Source organism: Pelmatolapia mariae, linkage group LG16_19 (assembly GCF_036321145.2).
Source record: "Pelmatolapia mariae isolate MD_Pm_ZW linkage group LG16_19, Pm_UMD_F_2, whole genome shotgun sequence".
In the NCBI taxonomy this organism is placed as follows: domain Eukaryota; kingdom Metazoa; phylum Chordata; class Actinopteri; order Cichliformes; family Cichlidae; genus Pelmatolapia; species Pelmatolapia mariae.
In genome coordinates this window covers 60,260,134-60,273,216 of record NC_086241.1, presented here as the reverse complement: position 1 = coordinate 60,273,216, position 13,083 = coordinate 60,260,134, and the positions used below count along the sequence as shown (strand labels likewise).

Sequence of the window (13,083 nt, the reverse complement as noted above, 5' to 3'; positions counted from 1 at the left end):
GTGACTGAAGTACGTGAGCTCACGAGGAACGCATTAAAGGCGCAGTGGCTTGCATTAAACGGTAAGTTGAACGGTTATTTTGCACTCTCGCGAGGTTTCGTACGAAAAGAACAATCAGTATTTATGACACAAATACTTAAATATTATGTATTTTTTAAATTTTCAGGATTTAAAGGACACTCCTACTTGTTTTTTTAACTAAAATATTCTAGAAAAGAACACGTTTAAATATTGTAATTGTGATATATATTTAAACATGTCTTTTAGAAAAACAAAATAATTCTAAGTTTATACAAAACTTACGTTTCAACCATCTTTCAATATAAATTTATTTGCAGGACATACGCAAAAAGCCATACAATATTATCAGCTTCACAATACAATGCAGACTCAAATCCAGACACAGGGTTTTAGTGTCTCTCTGAAATAAAATATTGTCAACAAGATTTAGACAAATAGAAAAAAAACAAAAACAAAACACAAACATAGTTCAGAGCTTTAAAATTATCCACACATACTGCAGTAGATCACACAAGGATGAGGAATTATTCCAGATAAGGCTATTTTTGAGCGTAGCTGGGAAAGGGTCAGAGAAATCTGTAATAATGGTGAACTGATACTCCCCTGTGCTACTAAAGTAAGCAGAGAACCTAAATAAAACTCTGGACCTGTTGGTGGAGGGGGTCGGAGAGCACATTTTATAGACACACTAAATTACATGTATATTTTTCAGCTATCCAGGTTCGTTATTCAGTGGCTAGAAAAAAGTGTTCACTTTGGTGACTGCAATATCTAGTGTTTCTAGATCTATTATATGAAATCAAAACTATAAAAAAACGTTACTTTTCATAAAAATTAAAATAAAGCAGGCTTAATTTTACTACTAATGCTTACAAACAGGATTTTCTTTTACTTTTTCTACGCTTATCAACCAATTAAATATAGTCAAATTTCAACTCGCTTAAACTGATCAGTGTGTGGATGACATCCTGAAGAAATGATCTGGCATGTGTCTACAAAATGAACACACCTCACGCGGTTTTATTACAGTTAATTCTTTGCATTGATATAGCTCCATAACTATCATTATATGCTCCCAGATCAACAGATGTGGCTTATTTTCTGGACGATGGTGATATCCTTCAAGTATCAACATGACAGATTTTAACAGTGGCTTAACTATTTTGATATTTAAAATGACCCAGTTAGCCAGACACTACAGTAATAATGTGTTAACAATTAAACACACATATTTGTTGGTTAAGCATTAAAACATTTGCTTTTAGCTGTCTGGCTAAATGGCTAATTGTACAATAGAGTTACTTGCACATTTAAATATTAAATCGTGTGATCAAATAAATATGTAATGTAACAACGCATCTTTTTTACATATATGGCACAGCACTGAAGATAACCTATTGTTCATTAAGATGCTGCAATGGCTTAAATATAATCCTGTTATGAAACTACTTTAATGTTTTCAGTTATGTTCATTATCTTCCGTTTGTAGCATCATCTGATATCTTGGCTGTGATGATGGCCAGGCATCACGAGTCATACCTGACTGTGTTCCAATAAGGACCTCACATTCCTACAACTCTGACCCGTCCAGGAGTTATCTGTGCAGTCTGAAGTGGGTGGAGCTTTTGTCAAATATTTTGATCATCTATCCCTTGCACTGGATATCACATGTTTCATTAAATACTTATAATAGTCTTTAAAAAAAAAAAACCCAAAAAAAACCCCCCCCAGAAAATTTTCACAAATCTCCCGATAACTAGCGCCTTGTGTAACAGAATCAGCTTCTCCTTCATTTTGTTCAACAAATAAAATAGTTATAAATATAAATGCTATACTATATAACTGCTTCTTGTATTTTATCCCAGAATAATCCCAGAATGCCATCAGCAGCCGACCCAGTCACTCCGGGTTGCACAGTATGGCGTTAATATAAGAGCTTACTGTAGTGTTACCCAAAACCTGTGAAATAAAAGTTTTTTTAAAAAGTGTTTGAAGAAAGAACAGATATCCATCCCCCCAACAGTTTTGGTAATCAGATCACTCATTGCTGCCTCAGTTGAATTCCTCTCTTTTCATTCTCAGATCGTCTTCTACTCCATTTTGGACCTCTCCATCTTGGTTTTCAGGATTTCCTGGAAAAAAACAAAACACAGCAGTGTGGTTGTTAAATGATGTCACAGTAAAAGGTCAGGACTTTAAATAGATTAAAGTGTGAGTAGAATCATGGGACTCGCATGTGTAAAGTAAAAAGGCTCCTTACTTCTTCCTCATCTAGCATTACAGGGAGAGCTCTGTATGGAGGGGGAAAAGAAAAAAAAACAGAGAGAGGCCATGGATATATCACGCACATCAGGAGTAAGTCAAACACTATGAGTATGGCTTGAATAACAGCAATATAGTACTTTTCTATCATGGGCTGCCCGTAAAAAGCTTCCTCTTTAAAGTCATCACCATATTTCCATCCAAATGTCATTTAGTGTAGCAGTTTTTCACCAAAATAAAAGTTTACTTACACATCAGCAACAGTAGTAGGAATGTTCTCCTCAACCCACTTTAGATCTTCATCCTGATAAAAAGCACAGTTTTGGAACACAGAATTAAGTAAACGTGACAATAACGCAGGAGAGAAAATATCAGTAGTCAACCTACCTCTTTACTCAACATTTTCTGGGAGCCGTTAATGTCAGGCTTTGCGCCTCTCATCTTCATTCCCTCTGAAAAATCAAGGAAAGGCAGTTGAAATCATTTACTCTGATACTATTAAATGATTATAAATTTCTCAATTAACGTCTATACAAACAGACTGAGAATGTGTCACTGGGTTAAACAAAAGCTCAGACAGAAGGTTGTCAGTAAAGGATGTGAGGAAAATTGTGATTATTTGGGTTTATTAGAGCATACAACAGAAGATACAAACTGCTGGAAAACATTTCTGTGACCTCTGCTGTTTTATATCTTTGTGTTATACTAGCCCACTGGCCTCAATTCTACACTTAAACACTGTTACTATAGGAGAAAAAACATCCTGTTAGTGGAACCTAAACAAAACTGATCAAAATTTAAAGAATCAGCTGGCATGTGATATGGCACAAGATGACAAGCCGGCAGGACACTACATTTTATGGCAGCTAATACTGTTTTACACAACCAAGCTTATCAAAAGCTGTTTTACCTTTTCTCCCAACACACAACACTAGGGTTAAATAAAACCAACATTTTTCTAAGCAACTTAACTGTGTAACACAAATGAGCATTCAGTGTCTTTTTCAAACACTGTTTAATATGGCAAACACTTGTCTGGGGCTTTAAATTACAAGAGGAGTCAAATGTCGTACCAAAGGCTTCGTTCAGCATGGGCTCCTTGGCTTCCTCCTCTTCATCATCATCATCAATCAGAGGGGAATGGGAGAACCTGAAAGGAAACACCACATAGGCTGAAATCTTTATGAATCGCGTTAACCGCGAGCTTACACAGAGGTACTTTGGCCCAAACTCCATACTGACGCTGACCTCTGATTGTTGGCTGAGGGCCGCAGCAGCACCATGATGACCAGAAGAATAGTGGAGAAGAGCAGGCGCCAGAACGCATCATCTACCCACAAGTCCCTCCAACCCTGCAGAAAGGATAAGGACAGATTTCAGGGGAAAAGCAGTGAAATCCAGTACAAGATAAATATAACTCAGCCAAAAGAGAAAACAAACTGACCCTCTGACAGTCGACCAACTTGAAGACCTTGGTGGTCCAGATGATAAATATGATAGAAGCTATGGACACAAAATAAACACCAAGGATTTAGATGATTGTAAACAAAATACACGTGTTTCGCAGAAACTACAGCACACAAACAACAAACTGACCTGAAGGTAATTCTAGCCACAGCATTGGTAAACTGGAGATGTTTTTTGTTTTTTTTAAATGAAACAGATGTGTTCAAAAAATATTTATCACATATGGAAATACGCAGATTCCCTTTCTTGGGAATCTGCGGGTTAAATGAAGATTGGCCACACTGACAGCTACACAGTAAACACAAAGCAGGAGCCTGGAGCTTAAATACAAGTTGGTAACAGAGGGAAACAATAAACCTGATTTCACACGAGTTGATAATAAAGTACAAAAAGGCTAATGAAGACAAAATCAGCCCTCAGTTAGCACTATAACTCATTAACATTTCATGTTTTGTAAATCAATAGAAAAACCTAGTTTTTCTAGAAGAAATTAGCTTCTTTTTTTTTCCAAGTTATATTAGTTTCATTACCTCTATACAGAAGTAGGTTCACATGTTTAGCTTGGCTCACCAGCTTCCAGCACCCTCCACAATAAAACATATTTTCCAAGTCTGACCACATCTTACAGAGGAGCAAGTGCAGCACATTTCTACTATTTCATAATTGGCTTCATAGTTTACGGTAATCTTTTAACTGATGAAAACGTGGAAGCTACGCAGACCCCAGTGCAGCTGTAACTCACCGACAACAGAGAAGATGAGTGTTTTAGTGAAGTGCTGATATAATGAGAGCTTCACTATATTTCTGCGGAGCTTGAGGAGACGAGTGGTTTGAGACAAGCTGATGAAAATGTAAATGCAAATTAAGGAAAACACTGTGTATATGGACAGCTTCTAAATAAATACAATCAAATGCCTATATGTGCAGTGCTTGTGATAATACAAATCGCAGTGACACCTGAGCAGTCATCAGGCTAGTTGATTAAAGGATATCCACCACATGACACAGGAGTCAATGAGGGAGAGGCTGAGATTAGCCACAAGGGCAACAGTCCCATAGAAGCCCTGTAGGAAGAGGACAACAAAGACACATTTCAGAGACACATTTCAGATGTGATCTGTCTAAAACTTAGAGCACAAAAGAGAGCAAAGAGTGACTGTGAATCAAGCAGCTACCTCTAGAACTAAAGAATTAAACCAGCAGTGTAGTTCCTTTAATGTTCACTTGAGGCTGACTCCAAAAACTAGTCAATCTCCTTTCAAAAGAAAAGATCTGCTGTAGCCCAGTGATTTGGTAGAATCTTTTTGCTCCTGGAGAATGACTGCAAAAAGTTTTGTTGGTGTGACCAGACTGACCGTAAACACTCAGATCAGTGAAAATTTCCAAATAAATGCCGTCAGATATCCAACACAAGGCAATCAATCTGAATCAGTCTGTAGCAATAAGCAAAATTTGTCTGCAGGACATTTCTTTGCAATAAGGGACTCAACTGAGCTGCTGGTACTCTGGTTGGTGAGCACCTATGTGATTTTTGCAGTCAAATCGCCATCCTGCAGCAATTACGTCACTACTGGTGGAGGAATTTCTGTTTCATATCTATGAAGTTCTGACTAAACTCATGTGAAAATGCTCTTTTTATAACTCACCTGTTTCACCTGAGTCGTGCATTATTATGGGTGTGGCTGCTTTATCTGACAGGCAGATGTAGCTGACACTTTCTGCTAGGCTTCAACTGTGTTAATTGACAGTCACTGAACTCGAACACTCAACTGTAGTGGTATTTATGGTGCCTTTCAGAGCATTTAATTACGTTTTTAATGTGGTTTTCTGCATGGTTAACTGTACTAACAGCTCATCCAAGAAGTCTGTGCTCTGGCAAGTGAAACTTAGGAAGTATCTATGCCTGGGGATACAGACTGCTGCACAAGTTTGCAACCGTTAGGTGAGGATTTGGCACTCCGGCATCTTATTTAAATATGATCACCTCGAGCACAAAAGAAGAAAGGTGAAGTGTACATGCTATAAAAGTGTTGGGTAAACATGAGCTTGTGTTAAGATTACAAAACACATTCCAATCAACTTCATTACTTCATTCTCCTTGCTGTCTTTCTTATCTTACGTTTAAATTGCATTTGCTGAACTCGCTGCTGTTTTCGAAAAATTACTCATGGATCAAATTTGTCATTCTCTATCATGATCACTTGTCTGCCTCCCAGAGACAGAATCCCTGTGTAACCTTCCCTCTCTATGGTCTCCTGCACTCAAATCAAATTTATATATAGAGAGCGCCTTCCCTGCTGCACCGGGCCAGATTTTTATGCAAAAATACATCACAGCCATCAGCTTCAATCACCCTCCAGAGACTGCAACAAATAATGTGCACTAACTGAAATGCAGTGGGTTCATTTCACTTGCCTGGATAAAATTAATGTGAGGCCACTGAAACTTAATATGTGGTCCTAGAAGTGAAGTATAAAGGGTGTCCTAATCAGCAGAGAGTATGCCTTCAAGGGACATTTTAAATCAACCTTTGTTCAAATGTATTTTATTTATTTAGGGCATGATTTATTTATTTAAAAAAAGAAAAAAAGAATATGTATGTGTGACTGTTCTTATAATCCTTGTATACAAAGTACTTTGTAGTCTTGGTTTTGAAAGCTGCCACACAATAAATATTTAGCTAACAACTGATTTTTATTCTTAAGGGTGACTGCAAGATAAAGACTTGCATCTGCTGCTTATCAATATTAGACACTTACACCGGTTACTCGCAGCACACCTTCTACTGAGGAGAAGAGAAGGTAAAAAATTCCAACAGCTACTAGCCGATGTACGGTGGTGCCCAACCTGGGCCTAAGCAGAAGGGAGAATAAAACAGTGCATTAATACTAACAGCTTGTTTAAAACAAGTAACAGCAGTGGGTTATCCACTAGAGACTATATACAATCAGGTAACCTTTAAAGGAATCAACTCACTTGACTATGCCATAGCCAAGGCTTACAATGAGGACCAGGATTCGAGCCAGAGATCTTTTGAGTGCAGAGAGCAACTCTGCAAAAATCACAGCCCCTAGCACTGCAAAAAAATAATACAAAGAGAAAAACAGATGCCAAAATATGAAAAGGAAAAACCAAAACCAAACAAACTTATACCACAAACAAGAGAACGTGGAAAATCTGCCAACCATAGTCTCCTTTGTAATGGATGCTTTGGTATTCAGAGTAGAAAACCGCTTTCTCCAGCATGCCGAGGATAATGACGGCACCAATCCAGAACTGGATCCGCAGCAGATCCCTCCAATAACAGGCGCACCAGAAGAGCCAGAGAGCCCCAAACAGCACGTAAACAATGCACATGACCATGAAGAACTGTGATGGGCGCAAGAGTGGGAGACAGTCTCAGCTTTGTCATCGATAATAAGTAAGCTATACACTCAGGTTCCAGTGCTATGGTGAAAGATTTTACATGTCTGAATTCATCAACTCCCTTTACTCCTAGATATACCAATTAAATATCAAATAATGTTAAATATTACAGAAAATGAGGACTTATACCATCATGAGAGGCCAGTCTGCTGGAGAGGAGTACTCATGTGGACCTTTCATCTCCACTTTCACTGGGAAATAAAGAAAGTTGCGTTATTGTTTAAAGAAATATGATTCTAAAGCTCTTTATGCAAAATGGTTGTTTCTCACTCGAAAAAGTAAAGCTGGACTGCTCTCCTCCCTCAGCTTCATCGTCAGCTCCACGAAACAAAGGCTGCACCTTCACTATGAACAGATAGGGACTGTCTTCCCAAGCTTTGGCCACTGCACTGATATCCTAAAAAAGAAGATTTAGACTTTTAAATCTGATGAATGAAGCAATTTTTTATACTTTTTATAGATTTATTTCTTTGCATTGAACAAGACAGCATATACTTTTGTTGTACTTTTGATATAATGACAACAAAGGATTATCATTATTACACTTGTTCCCATGAGCACTGGAATATAAAAACCCCCAGAAAGGATTAAAACTTTCCTTAAAAAATTAAAAATATAACATTTATTCACTGTTGTCATGTCTTACCGGTTTTTCAGACCAAAAGAAGCTCTGATTGGATGGGTCACTCTAAGAGAAAAAATTTGTTTTAGGGCTATTCTGATAAGAACAATGAAAAATTATAATAAGCGTCAAAAGATCAGTGTTGATCACGCACCTTTGGGCTAGTCAGTGGCTGATAAGGGTTGAAGTCTGGGTAATAGACCTAAAACAAAGGCCAAAGTAAACAAATACACATGAATAGATATGGATATATAATACAGTGTATGCAGGAAATCTCTGAAAGAGCAGTTTCACATGTTTAAAAACTGACTTACATCAGTATTGGATAACTGCTGCACAGAAACTGGACTATTACACACACATAATAAACGATTTTATGTGCCATCTACAGTGATCTAGGACGGTATTGTTGTCACTGACCTTTGGTAACAAGAGAGAAGAGCAGTTGTCAAAGTACATGTAGCCCTGACTGTAGAAGCCACTCCAGCCATCTTTCAGCATGTGCTCCATGCCAAACATGTTCCTTGCTTTGTTGTCCTGCAAAACAGTGTGTTATAACATGTACTTTAAAGTTATGTGTTTAATATTATGAACAGACAGGATGTTATTGCAATGATACTTGACAATCACAGCAGTAACTGAGTTTACTGTATTTCAGTACATTTTTGCTAAATATTTGACACCATATAAAAATGACCATTAATATGCATATGACAATATTTTACACACCAGCTGAATAATGCTGAATAACAAAGACAAAAGCACCAGCCTTCACAGGACTCATTAAATAGTGCAAACACAGGCAAGTAAGTGGAACCTATTTTCAAGGGCCCAAAGTATTTCAGCTAGTAAATACATTTTTTTGTAAGAAGAGTAGATCCAAACACCCAAATGATTAGGCTCCAGCCCACCACAAACCTGAACTAGATAAACGGAAGATGGATGGATGTAAAGCCAATTCTTTTCAGCTTAAATGAACAGCACTTCTAGGCACAGAGAAGGGGTAAAGGGTGGAGGGTTCGGTGGTCTCAGGATTTTGTCTGTGCTTTTTGCAGTTGCTCTGTTGGCGTGAAGCGTGAAACCAATGCTGCTGGTCTACATTCCTGCCAAGACATTTGGGTATGAACTCTGGGTAAATTAGATGGTAGACACAAACGTGGGAAATAAGCTTCCTTCACAGGGAATGAGCTCAGTCATTCAGGAGGGGCTCAGGTTGCAGCAGCTATCATTCCACATTAAAAGAAGCTAGATGAGGTGTTTCAGGGATATTATACTGAGAGGAAGATCCAGGACATAGAGAGATATTACATCTCTATGCTGGATGAATGCCTCTGTGTCCCCCTTGAAGGAGCTGGAGGAGGTGGCCCAGAAAAAGGATGGATGAAATGAAAAATGTAAAGTTTGTTTATTGCAGTGAATTTCCTTCCTGGTGTAAAACTGCTTTGGACTTGCACTACTTTCCTTCCAGCTTTGCATTTGTCTTGGAAGAGACGTTCAAGCTTGAAAGGAACCAAACCTTTCAAATCAAATCTGACTTCAAAGTCTCCTTTGTGCTACAGGTGACCTCCACGTATCCTTGTTTGTGACCCTCACTTAAAGTCTGACAGCAACAAAGCAAAGTGCAGCTGAGTCTGAGAAGCCCTTGGACAAGGAGCCAGATGGAAGTTGAGGCCAAGGCCAAGAAATCGCTTCAGGAAGGAAACAGCAGCTGCTCTGACTGACAAACAGTTGATGCACAATATATCTAAATCCTGAAAAAAAGTTGATAAACCCAAATTTATCCAAAGTATATCTTTGTTTTCTTTACTCAAAGACTCACTGGTGTATACTCACTGGTGTGTTAAAGACCTCATTATAGCAAACAGAGGAGCGCAGGTACCAGCTGATGTTGAAGGCGAAGCTTTTGTTACACCGCCTTGAGTCACCCTGGACTGAAAAATAGAAGAAAGAAGAACATATCAGCACTTAGTATCCACTAGCTGATTCAGACAAGCAAATGCTTGTCAGTGGAGTTCAAAGTATTCCAGGTTCTATTCTAGGTCAGTGTCTAATTTTCCTTAGAGGAACGCCAGCAATCAGTTCTACGAACAGCACCATACAAAGAAGAGAAATTTACACCACAGTACAATCTGTACTGTGGAGATAAGACTCTTTCAAAGAGTATTCATCATTTTAAACACTGACATTTTGCTTTTAGTCTCTAGATATTCTGTTTGAAGGCTGCAGGGCATCCAACTTATCTGCAATGTCTGGATACCAGTTAGAGCCATAAACACGCTGTGGGGGATGTAAATCACAGCACAACAATGCCATCCAGTCAGCATTTATGTGTGAATCCTCACATCCATAGACCTGGCCATCTGCACCTTAGAGAACGTAGGCTACTTACACTTCATGAAGATGGTGGTGTTGGCATACAGGGTCTTCCGAAAAACGGCATCCTGCGTCTGAAACCCAACAGAGACATATCAGTCAGCTTCTGTTTTTGCTCTTATGCCAGTGTCAGGTACCGAAGCAGCTCATCAGCGATCACTGTATGTGTGAATTCTGCAGATTCCTTTGAACTGTGTTCAGAAAGAATGTACATTTTACACCATCTGCTCGTGTGATGCATACAGTGCTCAGTACTGGAAACAATGGTGCTGCAGCTGCTGCGCTAGACAAATTATGTGATAACACAATTTTTAATCATCTTTTCCTGAATTATGTTCTTTCAAAAAAATACCTATGTCACATTAAAATTATATATAAAAATAGGTACAGCGGTTTACTGACACATGCAAACATACATGGAAATACAGCATATAAGGAAAAAACAGAAGCGTGCACAATACTAAACAATCAATATTTGGTCTGAGCATCTTTATTCTTTAACACAATCTGAACTCTCTAAGAGAAACTTTCTTTCTTTAAGTAGTCTTCAGGGATAGTTCTACAGGCTTCTTCCAAAGCTCTTCTTCTTTGGGGAGGCCCATCTATCGCTGAGTGTCATTTGCCTCCACTGTGTTTCACATATGGCTGTAGACACTCACTGTTATGCCTCCTCCTTAGATATTTATGATGATTTGAACCAAAGGATAATGAGTTTTTAAAAAAGTAGGCAATGTCCTAAGAAACACTTTTAAAGCCCTCCAGATAGCGTGAAAAACTATTACTTAAAAACACACAATGACAGTCTGGCTCCTTGGAACAGAAATGGTCTGGTTCCAAGGCAACATATGAAGAAATACCAAGACACCACTATATCTACCTAAGCTTCAATAACATGATGCAACACATGTTTTTCCACATATAATCGCCTATCCACGTCACGTGGGAGCACGTTTAGCTCGCCTTGAATTTAGTGAGGTAATATCACCGGCTGAGCCACCAATTTCTAAACTAGAATTACTTTTCCTGTGTAACACAGATGCAAACGAAGCTGTAACATGACACCACCTAATTTTACACAGTGGAACTGAGGAAAATATCACATTTTAAATGTCCAGACAGAAATAGTATCGTTAATGAAAGGAAAATCTGTGGTTTAAAAGCGGGGTAATAAGCGAATAAGCAACTTGTCGTGTCAGACAATCCAAACGAGAGCTTGTCAAAGCAAAACGCCAGTGTTTGTGCCAGTTAGATATTACAGAGGAAAGAAGGGGCTAGTTAGCTTCTTCGGCTAACAGCTACAATGGAAGACTTAGCTTAGAGACTATGTAATAATGGTAAAGACACATATGTTAAAGACACTAACCGAGTTGATGTCCATGCTCCATACCGAAACCTCTGCCGCTGTCCCAGGACGGAAAACGAAGGCAAAAAGCAGCAAACACAAGCAATGCACCTGATCATATGACATCTTTTTGTGCATTTACTCCAGGTCAGCCAGGCTCGTGTCCGCATCCAGCTCCGGTTTGTTCTCCCTGTAGTTACCGCGGTCGCCACAAGAGTGCAACATAACACCGAATACAGTGAGAGCGGAAACCATCTCCCTCCATATATGCCTGACCGAGGGGCAGGCAACTACCAATTATTATAAACTATCTGCAACGCTAACAAAAGGTTTTTTGAAAATATGGAATTTCAATTTATTTATTTAGAAGGGACAATGCAGTTTAACATAGTTCCAATACAGAGCATGAAACTCATGTGCACATAGAGTTAAAGCTAATAATTATTTATTATTATTATTATTATTATTATTATTATTATTATTATTATTATTATTATTATTATTATTATTTACAACCCTTGTCCCTAACTGGCCTTTCACATCCAAAATGCACAAACAATATTTGCAACATTCAGTTACATAAAACCACAATACATACATATTACATACACATAATAGAAAAATATAGTGTAAGAAAGCTACAGAAATTAAAAATATTTCGAAAAGTATGAATAATTATAAAATTATAATTAATTAAAATGACTACAGATCTTGTTTACCTTTAATTAACCCTTGACCCTTACTTAAAAAGAAACAATTTTTATAATAATTTTGATTTCAGTTGTAAATGTAGATGAAAAGCCAAATTTAGATGTGTGATGTGGTATTTTGCAGTTACCATTCGGCATGCTCTAAAAATGTGATCACAGTCTTCTCATTTAAAAACACAAATGAATGAAACTCTCAAAACGAATTCAATTATATATATATTTTAAAATTTAACTATGTTACCACCGAAATTGTTGGATAATAATGAATTTCTTATTCATACGCAATACTAAGTACTCTCCTACCAACAGAGCTGGATAAATAAGCCTTATTCTAACATGCACCACAACCTTGGCATGACCTGGCGGTTATACTTGGAAGACCTCCATCTCGACTTGTAAAACAACAATTATAAATACTTTAATAATCAATCTTTAATCAATAAAATTAACAAATGATTCGTAAGCACAAGATTTAAAAATCAATTTCTATAGGTTTGTTTAGATAAATTTAATGAGCTTATTTTTTTCTTCTTTTTTGGCTTTAAATAATTGTATTTTTCAATTATTGTTATTATTTATGTATTATTTTTACCAGTGCAAAATAACATAAACTACATCGTAAATAACTCCAGGAAGAGAGGCCTGTTCGCTTCAGTGGGGGATTTATTTTGGAAATCCACACCGGAAATGAAGGTTGACGTACGTAGCGGTATCTTGAGGCAGAATTTTTCTCTACGTGTTGTTTCCCGAGTTGAAGCTGTCAGGAAGCTCTTCCTGGTTTAAACAGAAAACAAATGTAGCTGTGGTCAAACACGGAGACCACCCCGACTGTGAAGGACCGAAGGTTTTGTCTTATGTCT

At 37.8% G+C, this 13,083-nt stretch overlaps 1 protein-coding gene across 1 annotated transcript; it reads right to left on the bottom strand.

Moving 5' to 3' along the window:
- Nucleotides 1–315: 315 nt before the first annotated feature.
- On the bottom strand, nucleotides 316–11,712 carry LOC134645940 (transmembrane protein 87A-like). The gene is made up of 20 exons (XM_063499576.1): nucleotides 11,535–11,712; nucleotides 10,188–10,245; nucleotides 9,632–9,729; nucleotides 8,219–8,335; nucleotides 7,953–8,000; nucleotides 7,823–7,864; nucleotides 7,447–7,573; nucleotides 7,306–7,367; nucleotides 6,936–7,119; nucleotides 6,727–6,826; nucleotides 6,510–6,603; nucleotides 4,743–4,814; nucleotides 4,493–4,601; nucleotides 3,728–3,786; nucleotides 3,532–3,635; nucleotides 3,357–3,433; nucleotides 2,671–2,735; nucleotides 2,535–2,587; nucleotides 2,282–2,312; nucleotides 316–2,153 (listed from the first exon to the last, which is right to left on the bottom strand). Exons 1-20 carry the CDS (start codon nucleotides 11,649–11,651, stop codon nucleotides 2,112–2,114), a joined length of 1,659 nt encoding a protein of 552 aa, XP_063355646.1. The 5' UTR covers nucleotides 11,652–11,712; the 3' UTR covers nucleotides 316–2,111.
- Nucleotides 11,713–13,083: the final 1,371 nt, after the last annotated feature.